We start from the raw sequence: 21,261 nt of genomic DNA, 5'->3' as shown, positions 1-21,261 counted from the left end.
TCAAATTTGAAATTTTAATTTCATAACAAAATCGATTCGACCATGAGCTTTTAATTTTTTGATTGACTTGAATTTTGACATAGATGTAGTACTCGTCAAAATTTACAATATCAACAGTTTGGATTTAATTTTTGGTGTAGGAAATGGAGTGGTTATATTTAAAAAAAGAAGAAAAATCAAGAGACATGATGAGGGTATATCGATTTTTTAATGTTGTGTCGGTTAATATGGATGGAAAACATGACGGTAAGGAGTCTATCCGCACATTTTTAAAACCACAGGTAGGTTATGTGGTCAATTTTGAACTATAAGGAAAATATCCGCACATGACAATAACCACATTGAGTGAAATCCAAGAAAACAAGTCAAGATTGCCAATTTTGACTCAAATTCCTTTTTGGCTAATATAAAATCATCTTACCAATTAAGTTAAAATCATCAATCTCTCTCTCTCTCTCTCTCTCTCTCACATATGGAAAGCAAGGAAGCAGTGAAGCTTTTGGGATTCTGGGCGAGTCCATTTTCCTTTAGAGTGGAGTGGGCACTGAGACTGAAGGGCGTGGAGTATGAATACATCGAGGAAGACGTATTCAACAAGAGCCCTCTGCTTCTGGAACTGAACCCAGTTCACAAGAAAGTGCCAGTGCTGATTCATGGAGACAAAGTGATCCTTGAGTCCTTCATAATTCTTGAGTACATCGACGAGACGTGGAAACAATTCCCGATTATGCCTCAAGACCCTTATGACAGAGCCATGGCGCGATTTTGGGCCAAATTCGCAGAGGAGAAGGTGATTATCAATTACTTCCTTGTTAGTTCCTTGCTTTGAATTACTTTTGAGTTTTGATCATGAGTATCCCCTGATTATGTGTGTTGATTTTATGTGAAATACTCCCACTAATTATACAAGTTTTTAGGTTTATTTGGAAAAGCTCTATAGAATCGGCCCTGTAAGTCTATAAGTCTCTTGAGGAGAAAAAATTTCATAAAGTTTCTATATATATGTATAAAAAAAACCCACTAAAATTTCAAGTAATCAACTAATTTTTTTTTTCGAGTCTGTATATACGATATTAAATTGTGGTTACGCATATTCACAATCTCATCTCTTTCGTCGAACTAGCTTGTAGCAATATATACAATGGATTATATTTTGGTTACTAATGTAGAAATACATGTGATTCGGGTCCTGTTGAGTAAAAATCAAGCGTAAAATCAAGCATCCGCCACTCCTTCCATCCATTTTTTTAACAGAGTTTGCTATGTAAAATATACTATATATTGTGACAGTTTCTGATGAGTGCTTGTCGGGCTATGTGCACCGAAGGAGAAGACAAAGAAGCGTATCTGAAAGAAGCCGTAGAGTGCTTGGAGAAGATAGAGCAAGAGTTGATCAAAGGGAAATCCAAGTTTTTCGGTGGGGAAAGCATTGGTTATCTGGACATTGCACTTGGATGGATCTCCTACTGGCTTCCTGTTGTGGAGGAAGTTGGGTCCATGACGATGGCAGACCCAATCCATTTCCCGGCCATCGCTGGTTGGACGGAGAATTTCAGCCACCACCCCATGATCAAGGATAAGTTACCGCCGAGAGATAAGATGGTCGTTGATTTTCAGTGTCAAAGAAAGGAAATCGGAGCCCGAATTGCCTCTGCTAGGAAAGGTTGATTACAAGATTTTGAAATAATTGAATAACTATGCATCAGAATAAATGAGATCGTATGTTCTAAGAAACAGAGGGGATTTAAAATAAACATGTATCCTATGAGTCGGCATTTACATATTGGAGTTTATTATAAATATCTTGGACAAAATCAAATTAATCAATTATCTAGTTATTGTAAAACGAGAAAAATGGTACGCTTGCCGGTACGGAATTGATAATTTTGATTTACACTCGTCTCCATTGAGGTTTGGGTTTACTACAGATTACACTCACATATGTATACAAAAATGAAGTGTTTGGATTGAGCACCCTATACACGTTGGATGCCATTGAATCTCGCACGGGCCCTCTCGTTTTTTTTTTTAAGAAATTTTGGACGGCTCAGATCGACCGTCTGGTGGCCGGAGACTGCCCGGTGCAGTCGTCCTTACGATTTCGCTACGGTACCGGTCGATACCTTAGTCCCCTTACCTCGCTACCCCAATAAATGGGAAAGAATAACCTCCAACGACACCCTCATCCCTGGGTTTCAATTATTCCCTTGCACGGGGATTGCTTATCCCACCTGGATAGCTTATCCAGGACTGCTGCTCCAAACAAAACCCTGGATATGGGTGGGCCTCGGATAAGATGAACTTTTTTATTTCTCATTTTAGTTAACAAAAAGACTCCGAGATTGTGTTACGCATATATCTCTCAAACACCATCCCTATTGCAAAATGCATTCTGTACATATTTATCGAATATTCTATAAATTTCAAAACACATTCTGACCATAATCTAAAAAATCAATAAGTAAAATGCACAAAGCCAAAAATTTGGACTTCCAAAAACACCCCTATAGTTATTGCAAGTTTGCAACTTGGAAAAAAGTGAGGTTTGTTTTTTATTAATTGGTTTCTTTTTTACTCAGATTCTTCATTCTTGAACTTGAAGCCCAAACACGTGCGCGCGCGCGCGCGCACACACACACTCTCTCTCTCTCTTAAAACCCTAGTCGTTACAAATATCCTTCTTCTCCATTCCCCTCCCGCTTAGGGTTTCACACCCTTGTTCGGCGGTGGGAGGACGCAATCCACTGATTTTAGGAATCCTGGAAAGTTGTGGATTCAAATACTTGTATTTTTCTATTCCGTGCTTATAATTTAAAAAAGAAAAAAAATAGACAATGGTTGCGGAAAGTCCTCCGATGTTGGTCCCACACATTTTGGCTGGACTACCATGTATAATCAGAAAGAAAATCTAATCATGCTTCATTCCGCTAAACTTATTATTTTTTAAATATTTATTTTTTATTTTATAAGACAGATCTTTCCCTTATAATTTATTACCATTAATTTAAAAAATAAGTATTTTCTCAGATTGCCGGCCAAATGATTGCCAAGTTCGACTCAAATTCCTTTTTGGCTAATTGGGTTGCTGGCTATTTATACGGGCAAACCATACCTTGCCACAAATCCATCTCTCTCTCTCCCTCTCTCTCTCTCTCTCTCACACGCGCGCGTGCACACACACATGGAAAGCTAGGAAGCAGTGAAGCTTCAGGGATTCTGGGCGAGCCCATTTTCCGTTAGAGTGGAGTGGGCACTGAGACTGAAGGGTGTGGAGTATGAATACATCGAGGAAGATATCTTCAACAAGAGTCCTATGCTTCTGGAGCTGAACCCGATTCGCAAGAAGGTGCCAGTGCTGATTCATGGAGATAAAGTGATACTCGAGTCCCTTGTGATTCTTGAGTACATCGATGAGACTTGGAAGCAATTTCCGATCCTGCCTTGAGATCCTTATGACAGAGACATGGCGCGATTTTGGGCCAAATTTGCAGAGGTGAAGGTGATTATCAATTACTCCCTTAGTTCCTTGCTTAATTTGTACTTTTGAGTTTTGATCATAGTGATTCTCAGTATCCCCTGTTTCTCATGGTAAACTTGTTGACATATTTTTTTTTTGCGGTAATTTTACCCACTTTGGCGACATCCATTTCGAGTCGTACTTCAGAAGGACTGAATTAGAAGCGCTAAATTTGAATGGATTGATTGGTTAGGAGATTATGCCAAAGCTGGTTTATGCTTCGGAAATAAAAAAGCAAAAAACTATTAACGTTACCAAGCGCACCGGTGAACTAAACTATGGATGTACTCGTATTATGATTCAAAGTAAATGGATCAATTTGTTCTTTTCCAAACTAATAATTAATGTTTTAAAAATCGCGAGGCACTAGTTGGGCAGAAAAAGGGCGCTTAGCGCCTAGGCGCCGATTAGCACCTCGGCAGGGCTGGCTCTGAACCGAGGCGATCAAGGCGGCGGAATTAGGCCCCCGAATTTTGAATCAAAACTAAGGCCCCAGATAGGTATAGCCAGATATGTAATATATATTTAATTTAGCACTTATATGACAAATAAGCTAGCTAGCTTAGTGGAAAAGTTTAGTTCATTTATCTGAGCGGTTGTTTCGGCTCCGAAATGGCTTAAGGACTGAGCGGGCGTGCCAAGATTTGTCGCATCTAACGTAAAGGACTGAGTGCCCCTTTTCTGAATTCTTATCTGTGAGGGTGAAGTGCTGCAAACCTAAGGGCCAGATTACAGTGTTGGTTCGTGGTTTTGCCTCTACGAGCGATGACTTAATAATTTTCTAACCGTGTAGGAAAAGAAGTAACAACGTAGAACAACTTTATTATGTTGTAATAATAAAGTTGGGGTACAAGAGAGATAGAAATGAGAGAGAAATGAGATAATTGCTTCGTTGGGAAGGCTTTGGTTTAAGTGTCGAGTTTGATTGGTGTGTACCCTTTTTTCATCTTGTGAACTAGTATTTATAGGCAAGGGTGTTCGGTTTTCTGCATGCAAAGGCCTTGTTGTCTTCCTCCCGTACGTGGCGCCATGTGTCCTTCATAACTTCCACTTTATGGGATCATGGTATCATGGGTAATTACCAGAAGTTACACACATATTGCCCATGTGTTTTTCCTTATTATGGGGAGTTATTGGAAGTAACTACCAAATACCCATACGTTAATTCTCCATCATGGGCAGTTGGATTACATCTTTCTCACCTTGTGCGGTGGATTTTTACAGAGGTGTGCTCGAAATTAAACTAGACAAAAAAATATAACTAAAAATAGCACAAAATTCGATCCATACTTATTTTTAGCTATGTAATCGCTGTCGTGTAATTCTAACTTACAATGAACTTGAGGGGACCGGGAATTTTCTCTCGAACCTAAACGGAGAGGCAGGAATGGCAATGGGACGGGGCGGGTTTTGGCATAACCCGACCCCGACCCCGCCCGGGTTATTCGTGGGTGTCCCCGTTCGGGGATCGGGTTTACCCACCCCGCCCTGTGAAAAATAAGAAAAAAAGTTAAAACTAAACGCAAAAAAGAAGAAAGTGGTTATAGATATAAGGTGTTATCTTATTATAATGATGAAATATAAAAGAAAAACTAGGTTTTTTTAGAATAATGAGAAAAATAGTGGGGTATAAATATATATTTTTAGTTTAATGATAAAAGTATTAGATTAAAAATATAATTTTGTATGGACAAATATTTTGGAGCGGGTTCGGGGCGGGGTAACATCAACCCGTCCCACCCCACCCCGATCGTGTTTTTTCATATTTCTCCCCGAATCCGTCCCGGTACCTGAAAATTTGATAAAAATCCATCCCATTCGGAACCGGTTCAAAGCGAGACGGGGTGAATTGCCATCCCTAAAGGGAGGACTTCGGCCTCGAAAACTTGGAGAGTAGTGTTTTTGGGATTTTTGTAGACGGAGAGAGGTTTTTCTGTTTGGTGGAGGGTCTGGAGACCAAGGGTCCTTTTTTTTGTCTTTTTTTGAAGGAGTAGGATTTTGGTTTATGTGGGTGAGAAGATGAGAGCTTCGCTCTCGGCCATTTGGCTTGGGATGGGAAGAGAGAGGTGTTTGGTTTTTTCAGAGGTGTAGGAGAGAGAGAGAGAGAGAGAGAGAGAGAGAGAGAGCTCTTTTTTTTTGGTTTTCGGATCCCCTTTCAATGAAGATAGTTTTTTTCAAGGAGCTTTCACGGAGCTGTTCAATCTCGCGCGTCTATTTTGATTTTGGACGGTTCATATTTTAATGAACGTCCGTAAAGAAAAAGTTACGGAGCTCAATCGCGACCATCTAAAGCGTTTTTGGACGTTCCGGATTGAAAACCAAAACCAATTATAACCGGTAATAATTGATTGTGATTAGCTTTTTTTCAGAAAAATTTCATTAAAATCTAAACCGTCCAAAATCGAAATAGACGCGCGAGATTGAACAGCTCCGTGAATAGGACTCTGTGAAAAAGACTTATCTCTTCAATGAAACTGAAGTCGCCAACGTATACCAGCTTGCATTTAGGTTTAAACCATTGAAGCATACCAAATTTGTTAACAAACAAATGAAATTCTCTCAATTCTTTTTTTGTCTTCCGTATCTTTTTTACTTCGGATTTATTTTGCTCATTCCAATATTTGGAGTAGTCTTTTGTTTTTTTCCTTATGCCTCTTACATCTATTACGAAAAGAAGGGTCAATGGCCCAAGAAAAAAAAGTACACAAACTACTGGCAAGGGAAAGGAAAATGCACCGGTATGATTCTTTGAATTTGTATAGAGTTCTCATAAAAAAAATTAAGGTTCAACCTCTTTCAAGTCTCTCTATTAACAAACAGATGATCGAGCAATGAGGTAAGTCCATCACTTACATTCTTACCTATGGAGAAATGGGTGGGTGATGCTTTGTTTTCCATTCTTACCTGTGGAGAAATAGTATATATAGAATGTAATGGGTTTTGGGGGGCAATTTGGTCTTAGAAAAGATGTTATAGAAGGGAAAATTCCCGCCAACAAGCCATTACTTGCTTTTTTGTTATTTTGAACTGAAATACTAACAATTCCAAATCAGTCTTAAGTAAAGGGGTGCGAGTGATTAAAAATAAAATAGAGGAAATGTAGTTGAAAAATGACCAAATACAGAGAGTGTATCTAAAATTTACCCTTTTGTTTTATGTAGGTGAGAAGATGAGAGCTTCGCTCTCGGCCTTTTGGCTTGGGATGTGGAGAGAGAGAGGTGTTTGGTTTTTTCCTGAGGCGTAGGAGAGAGAGAAAGAGAGAGAGGGAGAGCTCTTTTTTTTGGTTTTCGGATCCCCTTTCATGAAGATAGTCTTTTTCAAGGAGCCTTTACGAAGCTGTTCAATCTCGCGCATCCATTTTGATTTTGGACGGTTCAAATTTTAATGAACATCCGTAAAGAAGAAGTTACAGAGCTCAATCACGACCGTTTAAAGTGTTTTTGGACGATCCGGATTGAAAACCAATTATAACCGGTAATAATTGATTGTGATTAACTTTTTTCCAGAAAAATTTCATTAAAATCTAAACCGTCCAAAACCAAAATGTAAACGCGAGATTGAACAGCTCTGTAAACAGTGTTCCGTAAAAAAGACTTTTCTCTTCAATGAAACTGAAGTTGCTCGCCAAACTAGGAAAACATGATGGGCCCATGGCATTTGCTGCAGCTGAAACTGATTGGGCAAAGAAGTTGGCCGACACATTTTTACTTGAAGTTTATCACTTCCCAGTTTTTAATGAGAATAAATTATTTATCTTTGGCTAGCACTTTATTTTTTTTGAGGCTGCTGATTTTAGGTATGAATATACAGCAGAGTACGAGTGCCGTTGTTTGCGTCAGGCTACGTTTGGGTCGGGGTAAAAGATATCGAATGCTCTGTTATGTAAGTGTCGCTGGTTAATTATTAATTAATACAATCTTCTCAATTTTGTAAATAAATAAATAACTTGAAGGCCAACGAGCAGGAGCCAACGGGCAGAATACTTTTTTTTTGATTGCCCATCGTGAAGAAATTGGGCTCCTGTATTTTCTACTTGCATAATTTGCACACTACAAAATCTTTTCACTCTCCAAAACTTATGGCAGAATCACATAGAAAGAGGGAAAAAGCTTTCACTCAAACCTTAGATAAAGCAATTTGCAATGCGTAGTATGCATTAGGGACGCGGGGCTCTGCTGCCCACCATGGGCAGCAGCCCCAACCCACACTCACACACTGCACCGTTTTATTAAAGGAAAAAAAAAACAAACTCTTCCGCTTGCAATCCTATAGAGCAGAAATGTGATTATGAGAGCTCTAGAGTTAAAATTTAATTATGTCTCTTTAGAATAATATGATCAGAATAATAAGATCTTCACGTCAATTCAAACGGATTAAAAATTGGAGCACTTAATTTTTTAATCATATTTTTTAATATATAAACGGTCTAAAAAATTAAGTGTGCCACTTTTTAATTCATTTGAACAAGTACGAAAATCTTATTATTCTAATCATATTATTCTAAAGAGATATAATTAACTTTTGTCTATAGGACTTTCATAATCACGTTTCTGATCTACAGGATCCTAAATAAAAAGCAGATACTTAATTATGAGAGTCCTAGAGACAAAAATTAATTATGATGCTTTAGAATAATATGATTAGAATAATAAGATATTCGTACTTGTTCAAACGAATTAAAAAGTGGCACACTTAATTTTTTAGACCGTTTATATATTAAAAAATATGATTAAAAAATTAAGTGTTCCAATTTTCAATCCGTTTGAATTGACGTGAAGATTTTATTATTCTGATCATATTATTCTAAAGAGACATAATTAAATTTTAACTCTAGAGCTCTCATAATCACGTTTCTGCTCCATAGGATTGCAAGTGGAAGAGTTTGTTTTTTTTTTTCCTTTGATAAAACGGTGCCGTGTGTGAGTGTGGGTTGGGGCTGCTGCCCAGGGTGGGCAGCAGAGCCCCCGCGTCCATGCATTAGCCAAGATACCATTATTGGGGATTTCAATTTCACAATTATATTGTAATGACCCGTCTCAGCTGATTTGTTAATCATTCGCCTAATCATGTGGCTAAAAAAATTAAACTTAAGTTAATAGTAGCTGGTAGACGAATCCTTGTATATTTATTACCTTTCTTTTATTTTCCCGACCGACGTGGGACAACCACAAATTGGGTTCTCACACATATAAAGATGATAGATGGAAAATAGTAGGTGGAGAGAAAACGGTAGTTCGTGAAAGTTAATTAGAAAAATAAGCTAAGGAGAATTATTGAAAAAATTGGCCCTGCAAATAGCAATGCACCATTGCAAATACCATTGTCTATTCACGACCATTTTATGGAAATGGCTAAGTCTAAATGACCCAACCAATAGACTAAGCTCTTACAATTTTACTCTCTTATTAAAAAAGCAAAAATACTAGACTACATGGCCCCCTGGTAGGGTTCAGAAACATATTCTCTCTCCGCAACTAAATGGTTTGTCGGAGCCAAAATGTTGCTAACTTTGATTGTTAAAAGGCTCAAATTTAGTTATTGATTAAGAGCCACCCTTTTAGCTGCTTTAGGAATCTGGGAAGGTTATGGATTCAAATACTTTGTACTATTTTTTTAGTGGTTGGCTTACTCACGGAGGCTCCTTAAATCCCTCGTTTATGGAGCCGCGCGATCTCGGCTTTAAACGGAAACTTTTTCGAAAAAGAGCAAAACTCTTCACCAGAAAAGTTTCATTAACATCCGGACCATCCAAAACACTCTTGGACGGTCGCTATTCACCTCCGTAATAACTGTTCACGGAATCCTCCGTTAAAAAGATTTTTTCATTTTTCTATTCAAAACTTATGATTCATGTCGCGCCTTGATTTTTACCGGCGGTCGTCCAACCCACTTTATAGGGTAAAAAGGCAACGCTTCCAAAATCATGACTTTTAAATGCGACGATTATGTATATTGAGTTTGCAGCTGTGACTCAGACTTTTATTTGAAAATAGAGTCGCCACCTAACATTGAGTTCAGGTGTGTCAGGTCACCCGTTAAAACTGTTTTGCGAAAAAAACGGTTTTAACTCTTTTTTTCTATTTCCGGTTGAGCATATTCTTCTTTCAAACATGGCTTATAATTGACAAGCATTCGAGGGTTTGCGAAAATAGAGATGGATTCGAGGATTTACTATTATGTATGGAAAAGGTGTTAGGCACCCCACATCGTCCTCTCAATACTTTATTTTTCAAAATTGACCTTTTTCAATTAATTATCCTTGGCGAATAATAAAATGTAAAATGCATGCAATGGAGCTTTTTATTAATATTATGACCATCAGTCCTCTTTTCGCATCTAAGGCACGTGGAATCTTGAAATCGTCGGGACTCGAATGTGGCTACATGATCACCGACAAATGGCCACTTGATACTTTTAGATTTCAATGCCATCCTTATATACACGAAAAGAGCACCTCAGTTATTTAATTCTACACGACGATCTTCTTTTCATTTAATTTATACCGAAATAAGGGTGCAAAACGGTAATCCGAACAATACAATCTTATTTTTGGTTTTAAGTGAAAAGAACATCGTTGCAATATTAATCTAAGTAAAAAAAATATTTGAGTTGAACTGAAAATTTAAATTGAAAGGGGGGAAATACCCTCTACTTAGGATTACATCTTCCTCACCTTGTGCGGTGGATTTTTACAGTGGTGTGCTCAGAAATTAAACTATACAAAAAATATAACTAAAAATAGCACAAAATTCGATCCGTACTTATTTTTAGCTATATAATCGTTGTCGTGTAATTCTAACTTATAATGAACTTGAGGGGATCGGGAATTTTCCCTTGAACCTAAACAGAGAGGCAGGAATGGCAACGGGGCGGGGCGGGGGGGGTTGGTTGTTTGGCATAACCCGACTCCAACCCAAAAATTATGGCCCAACCCCGACCCCGCCCGGGTTATTCGTGGGTGTCCCCGATCCCGTTCCATTCGGGGGTCGGGTTTACCCGCCCGCCCCGTGAAAAGTAAGAAAAAAATTAAAACTAAAGGCAAAAAAGAAGAAAATGGTTATATATATACAGTCCAGATCCCATAAGAGATCCCTTACGGCCTTATGGTGCGGGACTCCCCTTTCCCGATCGAATTGCGACGATCCGAGCCGCTCAAAGTGTGCAGAACGTGATTTTAAGGATACATATGAGAAACCAGCAAAAAAAATGATCAGAAAAGGCTTGATTCAAACAGTTTTTTACTGAACCGTTCAATAAAAAACTGTTCAGATCAAGCCCTCCCCGATCATTTTTTTTGCTGATTTTTTGCGGGTACCCTTAAAATCACATTCTGATCACTTTGAGCGGCTCGGATTGTCGCAATTACATCGAAAAAGGGGAGTCCCGCATGGTAGCACCATGCGGGATCCCTCATTGGATCCGGACTGTGTGTATATATATATATATATATATATATATAAGGTGTTATCTTATTATAATGATAAAATATAAAAGAAAAAATAGGTTTTTTTAGAATAATGAGAAAAATAGTGGGGTATAAATATATTTTTTTAAGTTTAATGATAAAAGCATTAGATTAAAAATATAATTTTGTGTGGAAAAATATTTCGGGGCGGGTTTGGGGCAGGGTAACATCAACCCGCCCCGTCCTGATCATGTTTTTAATATTTCCCCCCGAATCCGTCCTGGTACCCGAAAATTTGATGAAAACCCGCCGTTTTCGGGACCGGTTCAAAACGGGACGGGGTGAATTGCCATCCCTACAGAGAGGACTTCGGCCTCGGAAACTTGGAAAGCAGTGTTTTGGGGATTTTTGTAGACGGAGAGAGGTTTTTCTGTTTGGTGGAAAGTCTGGAGACCAAGGATCCTTTTTTTTTTTTTTTGAAGGAGCAGGATTTTGTTTTACTCCATGTGGGTGAGAAGATGAGAGCTTCGCTCCTCGGCCTTTTGGCTTTGGGACGGGAAGACGGAGTTGTTTGGTTTTTTCCTGAGGTGTAGGGAAGAGAGAGAGTGATGAGAGCTCTTTTTTTTTTTGGTTTTCGGATCCCCTTTCAATGAAGATAGTCTTTTCGAGGAGCCTTCACAGTGCTGTTAAACAGCACTGGACGCGCAAAATTTGGACCATCCAAAATCAAAATGGACGCGCAAAATTAAACAGCTATGTGAATACGACTCCGTGAAAAAGACTCTCTCTTCAATGAAACTGAACTTGCTCGCCAAACTAGGAAAGCATGATGGACCCATGGCTCTTGTTGCTGCTGAAACTGATTGGGATATTACTGATCCACACCACAACCAACCAAATCCACATCCCCCCCCCCCCTTCCATTATTCCCTCTGCTTTTATTCATAACCACCCATTCTGATTTTCTTTTTATCCCCTTATTTTTAATTATAGCCAATTATTTAAATTTTTTTTTCCTTTTATCTTCAATTATAACTACTCATTTAGATTTCATTTTTATTATATTTTATCTTCAATTTTAACCGCTCATTCAGATTTTCTTTTTATCTTCAATTCTCAATATATATAACTACTTCACACTTATTCTCATTCATCACATTCTGATAATTTCCTCAACTTTCATTTCATTTTCGTAATTCATAGAAGAACATTATGGATCAGTACAATTATTCATTTTCAGATAGTTTGTCCGTTAGGAACGATGTTGCGAATGATGTTTTCCTTGTGGGGAGAGAAGCTCTTACGCTGGGCGTGATTACACAGCCGAATTTATGACTAACCAGGTTAATTATTACTGTTGTTATTATACATATTTGTTACTTATTTTGAAAGTAGGCTGCATAATATTGTGCTTAAACGTATTTTTTTTTTGTTATAAATATTTGCAACTAGTGCTATCATGTTAGATTGGGTGCAGAGAGTTGGTAAAGAAAATGATTTTGTGATTGTCATAAGTAAATCTGCTAGTATAAAGGGCAACAAGATGCCGAAGTGCATTCTTATTTGTGAAATGGGAGGATTGTACAAACCGTCACCAGAAGGGCATTAAATGCAAAGGATTACTGAAACTAAAAAATGTGATTGCCCATTTAAGCTGCGAGGTGTAGCACAACCTCCAGACGATGTCCTGTGGGGTTTGAAGGTTGATACAGGTTTTCATAACCACGAACCAGATGAATGGGCTCAAGTACGACGGGACCTTATCCAAGAGATTGAACAAAATTATGTCATGTACGATCAGCTTTATCCAGAACATAATTATGTATATCAGGTGCTACAAAGACTTCGTTGCTTCCAGCCATCGGCACCAGAGGATGATTAGATGGATTCTATACCATTGGGACTTGTCATCTCATCAATGCACAACGTTGTACTACATACATTCAATATGATTGCTTCGAATTGTCTTACTCACTTGCCATTGAACTCCCATCCAATTCCATTCGCAGAGCGCACACATATCGCTATTGGTCATGTTAATGGTAATCACTTTGTGCAAGTTTTTCTATACCCTCATTACCTTGTACCATCCATCATCATATGGTGGAGGCAAAATGCATCAGTCGAAGCACGGATGGACTCATCCTTATGAAACACGCCTCCAATTGTGGTACAAAGTAATGGAGATAGATCCGTCGGGACGATGACCATAATTTGGCGGAAATACTAACTAAATTTGTGTATTTACTTATGTTCATGTATTGTAACGCCCCTAATTTTGGGAACGTTAAATAGACATTTTCATTGAAAACTAAATAGAGTCTGGCTGATTATTACTTCATAATCTTAACATAAGTATTTTCATTCAACAAAACAAGGGGGAACTAGGGTTCTATCTACTGCTCCGCTTGTTCCTCCATCCTGGCTAGCTCCAAAGGCTCCATAGGCTTCCAAGGTGTAGAGTTCACCATGTTCGTCTATAAGATCTGACACATCATACCAGTGTCGCAACCAATATAATATGTTAGGGTCACCAAAAGGTAACACCGTGAGCTACAAAAGCTCAATAGAGTAACCTATACCTACTAACCCCTAACTTACGAACAAACGATCATAAATTCAATGATTTCCACATAGTTCATACATATTCGACAAAACAGTTAATAATAACACATCCACATTCATTATCCAAACTAACGTTGGTGTCCATGATTTTTCGAGTTTCTCCTACGCGACTCCTCGTAGACTGTGTCATCATTTCATAACCATATCAACATTTCCAAAACTGTCATTTTACACACCCAACCTCGGTTCCGCTGCACCGGTCTCCCGAGCATCCTCACAATGGTTCCGCCGCGCCAGGTTCCCATTGGCACACAAAATCTGCATTGGGCTCCTCTCCGTGGATAACCAAGCTACACACCCAATCTCGGTTCCGCCGCGCCGGTCTCCCGAGTATCCTTACAATGGTTCCGCCACGCCGGATTCCCATTGGCACACAAAACACATACCACACAATGGGCTACCACGTCCGGCCACATTGCGGTTTCCAAAATATTTCACCTTTTCAAAACATGTCTTTTCATTAACCACACCCTAGGTATCATGTTTCTAACTTTCTCGATTTTTGTGACACGTTTTCATGCATAGACTCCGCGGTAGGACTTTTCACATTCGACATCATAAAATCGTCCTTTATAAGCTTGGAATTTAAACTAACAAGATCATCCAACTCTATATTATTAATCATGCTCAAATCACCACTTAAAGCATAACGCCACATGTACGGACGCATTTGAAGTGAAAATCACTTATGCTTTACAAAAATACAAGTAATACAAACAATTCATAATACATGCTCATAACCATCCTAAATATCAAAAAATGAATACTTCTATCAACGATAAAGTCTTATCTTTCGAAAATCATTCTTTCTTCTTTTGTGAGAAATTCAATACAACATATGTTTACTAGAGTAAAAGTCGATTATTCCAACATGCTCATACTTTCATTAGCAAAAATAAGTTTACTAATTATCATGCATTTCAAATCCTGTAGGTGATAGATAACCTTATATTCGGAAAACCTACTTATACTTCCAACATACGGTTCTACATTATACGTTGAGTTTAGTGGACAAGGAACTCTACATTTCTTCTTGGCAGTAGTGACGACTACGGAGAGAATGAGTACGTTGGCGGAGTAACTTCCTATAGTTGGCTTCCGGTAGCTTCGAAAAAGAAAGGTTTCTCTCGAAACTACTTCATGACTAAAACTACTAAACTTTATGGATCGAAATGGTGGTTTGGGATGAGTTTCTTGAAGAACTTTAAGAAGAACTCAAGAACACTTGAAGAACAAGAAGAACAAAGTAAGAATGCTAAAATTTCTTAGAGAGAGAAGTTGGAGGATGAAGGTGTGAGTTGAATGCTTGGATAAGAGTCTTATTTATAGCAAAACTTAGGTGGTGTTCCAACTAACCTTCCTTTTTAAAAAGTTCTTTTTCTTCAACTTTCAAACTCAAATATAATGAAAATGAAAAATAATTTTTTGATTTTTTCTTGCACCGTATAAAAGATCTCAATGAAATCTATCAAACAAGATCCATATTGGTAAGAAAATTATTTGCATAAACATATAATTTTTGGGCTTGAAATTACCTTTCTTTTTCCAAAACCTTCTTTTTTTGAAGTTGGAACACCCCCTTAGGCTAGGTTCCAGAAAAAGATTAAGAACTTATTTTTTGTTGAATAAGAAGGGTTGTTCCAGAAAATAAGAAGGGTGGTAATTATTTTGGTAGAATTTATATAGGTACCAATGGGCGCCGGGAGGGAAATCGTACCGGCGGCCACGCCGGGCCGTCTCCGGCCACCGGACGGCTCGGATCGGCCGTCCGGTGGCCAGAGACGGCCCAGCGAGGCCGCGGGTACGATTTCCCTCCGTCGGCGCCCATTATCATAGCAACAGTCTTATTTTTTGTATAAGGCAACTTCAAGCTCAAAAATCATGTATTTACGCAAATAATTTTCCTACCACTATGGATCTTGTTTGATAGATCTCATTGAGATCTTTAATACGGTGCAAAAAAAAATTGAATTTTTTTTTTCATTTACATTATTTTTGAGTTTGAAAATGTGAAATGAACTTTTTAAGAAGGATTTTGTGGAATGCCCCTTCTTATTTTTGAATTAGAAGTGACAAAATAAGAACTTATTTTTTAAGAAGGTTTCCGGAATGGAGCCTTAGCCCTCTCTCTCCCTCTCATGGCCGGCCTCCTATCCCTCTCTTTATCCCATGGATTTTGCTCCATTGACTTGTCATTTTAAGCCTTTAACCAAGATCCTATCCTTCCCTCACTTGTCAATCCAATATTAGGCCAAATCCTAGGTTATTATGAAAGGTTTATGGCTTGTCTTGTCCTAGAAAGAGTTAGCTTATAAGGAAGAACAAAATCATGGGCTAGGTTTATGACTAAAGTAGCCTAGAATGGGTTGGCATGGTCATAAATAGACTTAAAGCTATAAGGTAGCTTGTTGGAGTGAACAATACACAAGCACACACTCTCCCTCTCTCTCTCTCTCTCTCTGTCGGCCTCCCCTCTCTCTCTCCCTCTTGCTTTCTCTCTCTCTCTAGTTCAATGTGTGTATATATATATATATATATATATATATATATATATATATATATATATATATATATACACACACATAAATGGTTGTATATAAGTACACTTAGGTACAAAATAGACTTACTAAGGCTAGGAAAAGAGAAAGATCTTGGAGAGCTTTCAAGTGACAATTCAATGGAAGGAAAATGACTAAGATTTTCCTAGAAAGTGTACTTATGCAAGCATAGGCTCATATAGACATGCTAACATAGCTTATGAAGTACATATATACATGTATATAAGTGTATATATATATATATATATATATATATATATATGCATTTAGGAAAGTAACTCTAGGATAATTAGACTTAGGGCTATACCTTAGGCTTGCATGCATGGTATGGCTAGGCTTGCTTCTTTTGGAAGCAACATGATGGCTATGACTTGTCTAGTCAAAGTTATATATACATTGGCAAGTCAAATGTTCATTATCCAAGGGATAATAATTTTCCTAGCATTTGTTAACCAATGGATAAGGAGATAAAGAAGGTAGGCATGGGCTTGAATGACTAATCATGGGTGAAATGATTACTCTAGTGGCCTAATGGTCCAATTAGGGTTAGGAGGGGTTCATAAGGCTCAAAAATAGTCAAAAATGTCCATCTAGGGTTAGGAAAATGTTACTAGGTGAATTGGTAGTCTGGTCCCTCCAACTAATCAGTTGGGAACTAACTTTGTAGGGTTTTTAATCAAGAAAAAGGACTAAAATCTAATTATGACGGATTGTAGAAATTAAAAAGGAATATTAAAAGTAATATTAAATAATTAAAAAGAAATTCCGATAAATAAATGAAATTTTTATTCATTAAAAATTCTGAGTCGTTACATGTATTGTTTCTATATACTCAATTATAATTAAATGAAGTTTAATTTCAATTTGCATTATTGACTGTTCAGAGAAGTATAAAGTAAATTTAAGTGGATTCAACATACATAATTTGCCTAAAAACTCAATATAAAAGTTTGAAAAAAATGAAGGACAAAAAATAAAAACAATGAGATAATATATTGGGTCCAAAAAAATCATTTAATTTAAACACATTATTTCATATTCAATATTAGACTTGTTTGATAGGTTTCGTTGAGTAGATTTCAAAAATATAAAATTTATTAAAAAAATACGTAAACAAAATTATTAACATTTAAAACTTTATAACAAAAAAAGAAAAAGGGCGCGGGGGCGGGGGCGGGGGTGGGGGTGGGGTTGGGGGGAAGGTTAAAGGGGAAAGGTAGGGGCCCGGGTCGGAGGGTTCTGACATCGGGCGGAGATTAACAGCACTCTGATTGTGTAAAAAAGTTGTCCAACACATCTTTACCAATAAGTCTAGGTACACTACATCCAACCACTACACCATCCACTACATATTTTGTAGGGTTCATCTCAGCTCCCAAAAAAAATATAAAAAAATATTCATAAATTTTAAAATAATATATTATGGGGCCCTGCTAAAAATCAGCTTTAACAAATATCGGTAAGTATTATTTCTTGATTCGTAGGGGCGAAACTGTGCAGTTAAATAGTTTCGTCCCTATAAATCAAGAAATAATACTTACCGATATTCTTTGAAGTTGATTTTTTACAGGGCCCCATAAAATATTATTCTAAAATTTATGGATATTTTTCTGTAATTTTTTGGAAGTCGGGGTGAGCCCCATAAAAAATATAGTGAATAATGTAGTGGATGGATGATAATGTATGTAGCATCTCTTCATTTTTACTTGAAGTTTTATCACTTCCCGGTTTTTAATTCCCCATTCAAACACTTGCATTTTTACTCCATTCCATCTGCGGGCAATCAGACCCCGCGAAATTCCGTTTGACCGAAAAATAAATAAATAAATCAGACCACGCGGCTTCAACAAGGGTAAATGATCCAGCGCAACGCACATTGTTTTGTGATGCTCCCTACTAATTTTTTAACGGTGTCATTTCGGGAGTCCAAACACACTCAAAATTTCTGTTCTGATGCGGAGATAAATGTGATGAAGTTGGCGCTGTGCTATGTTGCTCTGAACTTGAATTTGCGAGTGATGGGGCAAAATTGGGTGTCAATAATTCAAAAGAAAAAAAAAACGGAGAATGGTTTCGGAATTCCGCGGACGTTGGTCCCTCACATTTTGACTGCACTGCCTCAACAAAGAATGAAAATAGAGCAAAGTTCATTTTCACCCCCTGTGGTTATCGTCATGTGTGAATATCCCCCTCATGCTTCAAAACTGACTATATAACCTACCTGTGGTTTTAAAAATGTGCAGATAGATCCCATACCGTCATGTTTTTCATCCAAATTAACGGAGTTGTATCTCATACGCCTCTAGAATATAATCTGAGTCGTTCATAATGTATTAAATAAATAATAAAATATCTCTGTAAAAAATCATCTCGATCAGGCATCAATAGCCCAGTGATCTAATTTTTAGTAAATTCAAATTTGAAAATTTAATTTCATAACAAAATCGATTCGACCAAGAGTTTTTCATTTTTTGATTGACTTGAATTTTGGCATAGATGTAGTACTCGTCAAAATTTACAATATCAACAGTTTGGATTTAATTTTTGATGTAGGAGATGGCGTGGTTATATTTAAAAAAAGAAGAAAAATCAAGGGACATGATGACGGTATATCTGTTTTTTAATGTTGTGTCGGTTAATATGGATAGAAAACATAACGATAAGGGGTCTATCCGCACATTTTTAAAACTACAGATAGGTTATGTGGTCAATTTTGAACTATAAGGAAAATATCCGCACATAACAATAATCACGTGGGGTGAAAATGGACTTTGTCCAAGAAAATAACAAGTCAAGATTGCCGTCTAAAAGATTGCCAATTTTGACTCAAATTCCTTTTTGGCTAATATAAAATCATCAATCTCAATCTCTCTCTCTCTCTCATATATGGAAAGCAAGGAAGCAGTGAAGCTTTTGGGATTCTGGGTGAGTCCATTTTCCTTTAGAGTGGAGTGGGCACTGAGACTGAAGGGCGTGGAGTATGAATACATCGAGGAAGATGTATTCAACAAGAGTCCTCTGCTTCTGGAACTGAACCCAGTTCACAAGAAAGTGCCAGTGCTGATTCATGGAGACAAAGTGATCCTTGAGTCCTTCATAATTCTTGAGTACATCGACGAGACGTGGAAACAATTCCCGATTATGCCTCAAGACCCTTATGACAGAGCCATGGCGCGATTTTGGGCCAAATTCGCAGAGGAGAAGGTGATTATCAATTACTTCCTTGTTAGTTCCTTGCTTTGAATTACTTTTGAGTTTTGATCATGAGTATCCCCTGATTATGTGTGATGATTTCATGTGAATTACTCCCACTAATTATACAAGTTTTTAGGTTAATTTGGAAAAGCTCTGTAGAATCGGCCCTGTAAGTCTGTAAGCCGCTTGAGGGGGAAAATTTCATAAAGTTTCTATATATATGTGTAAAAAAAACCCACTAAAATTTCAAGTAATCAACTAATTTTTTTTTACGAGTCTGTATATACGATATTAAATTGTGGTTACGCATATACACACAATCTCATCTCTTTCGTCGAACTAGCTTGTAGCAATATATAAAATGGATTATATTTTGGTTACTAATGTAGAAATACATGTGATTCGGGTCCTGTTGAGTAAAAATCAAGCGTAAAATCAAGCATCCGCCACTGCTTCCATCCATTTTTTTAACAGAGTGTGCTATGTAAAATATACTATATATTGTGACTTGTTTGTGACAGTTTATGATGAGTGCTTGTTCGGCTATGTGCACCGAAGGAGAAGACAAAGAAGCGTATCTGAAAGAAGCCGTAGAGTGCTTGGAGAAGATAGAGCAAGAGTTGATCAAAGGGAAATCCAAGTTTTTCAGTGGGGAAAGCATTGGTTATTTGGACATTGCAATTGGATGGATCTCTTACTGGCTTCCTGTTTGGGAGGAAGTTGGGTCCATGACAATTGCAGACCCAACCCGATTCCCAGCCACCGCCAGTTGGACGGAGAATTTCTGCAGCCACCCCGCGGTCAAGGATAGGTTACCGCCAAGAGATAAGATGGTCGTTGATTTTCAGTGTCGAAGAAAGGAAATCGGAGCCGCCCAAATCGCCTCTGCTAGGAAAGGTTGATTACAAGATTTTGAAATAATTGAATAACTATGTATCAGAATAAATGAGATCGTATGTTCTAAGAAACAGAGGGGATTTAAAATAAACATGTATCCTATGAGTTGGCATTTACATATTGGAGTTTATTATAAATATTTTGGACAAAATCAAATTAACCAATTATTTAGTTATTGTAAAACGAGAAAAACGATACGCTTGTCTGTGCGAAATTAATAATTTTGATTTACACACGTCTCCATTGAGGTTTGGGTTTACTACAGATTATTTGCTCCTCTTGTCATAATTTGTCTGTCGAATATGTAGTGACCGTACCCCGATTAAATGGGAAAGAATAACCTTCAACGACACCCTCATCCCTGGGTTTCAATTATTCCCTTGCACGGGGATTGCTTATCCCAACTGGATAGCTTATCCAGGACTGCTGCTCCAAACAAAACCCTGGATATGGGTGGGCCTTGGATAAGATGAACTTTTTGATTTCTCATTTTAGTTAACAAAAAGACTCATGGATTGTATTCTGCATATATCTCCCAAACACCACCCCTATTGCAAAATGCATTCTGCACATATTTAAAAAAAAAATCAATAAGTAAAATGCACAAAGCCAAAAATTTGGACTTCCAAAAACACCCCTATAGTTATTGCAAGTTTCCAACTTGGAAAAAAGTGAGGTTTGTTTTTTACTCGGATTCTTCATTCTTGAACTTGAAGCCCAAACACACGCACGCGCGCGAGCACACACACACACACACACACACTCTCTCTCTCTCTCTCTCTCTCTCTCTCTCTCTCTCTCTCTCTCAAAACCCTAGTCGTTACAAATATCCTTCTTCTCCCTTCCCCTCCCGCTTTGGGTTTCACATCCTTGTACGGCGGTGGGAGGACGCATTCCACTGATTTTAGGATTCCTGGAAAGTTGTGGATTCAAATACTTGTATTTTTCTGTTCCGTGCTTATAATTTAAAAAAAAATAAAAACAATGGTTGCGGAAAGTCCGCCGATGTTGGTCCCACACATTTTGTCTAGACTACCACGTATAATCAGAAAGAATATCTAATC

General features: G+C 37.7%; 2 protein-coding genes across 2 annotated transcripts; both read left to right on the top strand.

The window, feature by feature from the left end:
• The first annotated feature begins 383 nt into the window (after positions 1-383).
• LOC131322187 (glutathione S-transferase U8-like) lies at positions 384-1,894 on the top strand. The gene is made up of 2 exons (XM_058353425.1): positions 384-790; positions 1,291-1,894. The coding sequence occupies exons 1-2, from the start codon at positions 473-475 to the stop codon at positions 1,666-1,668; spliced, it is 696 nt and encodes a 231-aa protein (XP_058209408.1). The 5' UTR covers positions 384-472; the 3' UTR covers positions 1,669-1,894.
• A 17,067-nt stretch (positions 1,895-18,961) lies between these two features.
• LOC131322185 (glutathione S-transferase U8-like) lies at positions 18,962-20,313 on the top strand. Its single transcript, XM_058353423.1, has 2 exons — positions 18,962-19,309; positions 19,822-20,313. Exons 1-2 carry the CDS (start codon positions 18,992-18,994, stop codon positions 20,200-20,202), a joined length of 699 nt encoding a protein of 232 aa, XP_058209406.1. The 5' UTR covers positions 18,962-18,991; the 3' UTR covers positions 20,203-20,313.
• The last annotated feature ends 948 nt before the right edge of the window (positions 20,314-21,261 follow it).

The sequence above is a fragment of the Rhododendron vialii genome, chromosome 4a, assembly GCF_030253575.1.
Source record: "Rhododendron vialii isolate Sample 1 chromosome 4a, ASM3025357v1".
NCBI lineage: Eukaryota > Viridiplantae > Streptophyta > Magnoliopsida > Ericales > Ericaceae > Rhododendron > Rhododendron vialii.
Note: the sequence above shows the minus strand (reverse complement) of the source record. Positions and strands in the feature narration are given on the sequence as shown.

What these genes read in the sequence shown, in the direction of transcription:
- LOC131322187 (XM_058353425.1), top strand. Translation starts at nt 473, where the DNA reads ATGGAAAGCAAGGAAGCAGTGAAGCTTTTGGGATTCTGGGCGAGTCCA. An exon ending in CCAAATTCGCAGAGGAGAAG is followed by an intron (nt 791 to 1,290) that starts GTGATTATCAAT and finishes ATATTGTGACAG; the next exon opens with TTTCTGATGAGTGCTTGTCG.
- LOC131322185 (XM_058353423.1), top strand. Translation starts at nt 18,992, where the DNA reads ATGGAAAGCAAGGAAGCAGTGAAGCTTTTGGGATTCTGGGTGAGTCCA. An exon ending in CCAAATTCGCAGAGGAGAAG is followed by an intron (nt 19,310 to 19,821) that starts GTGATTATCAAT and finishes TGTTTGTGACAG; the next exon opens with TTTATGATGAGTGCTTGTTC.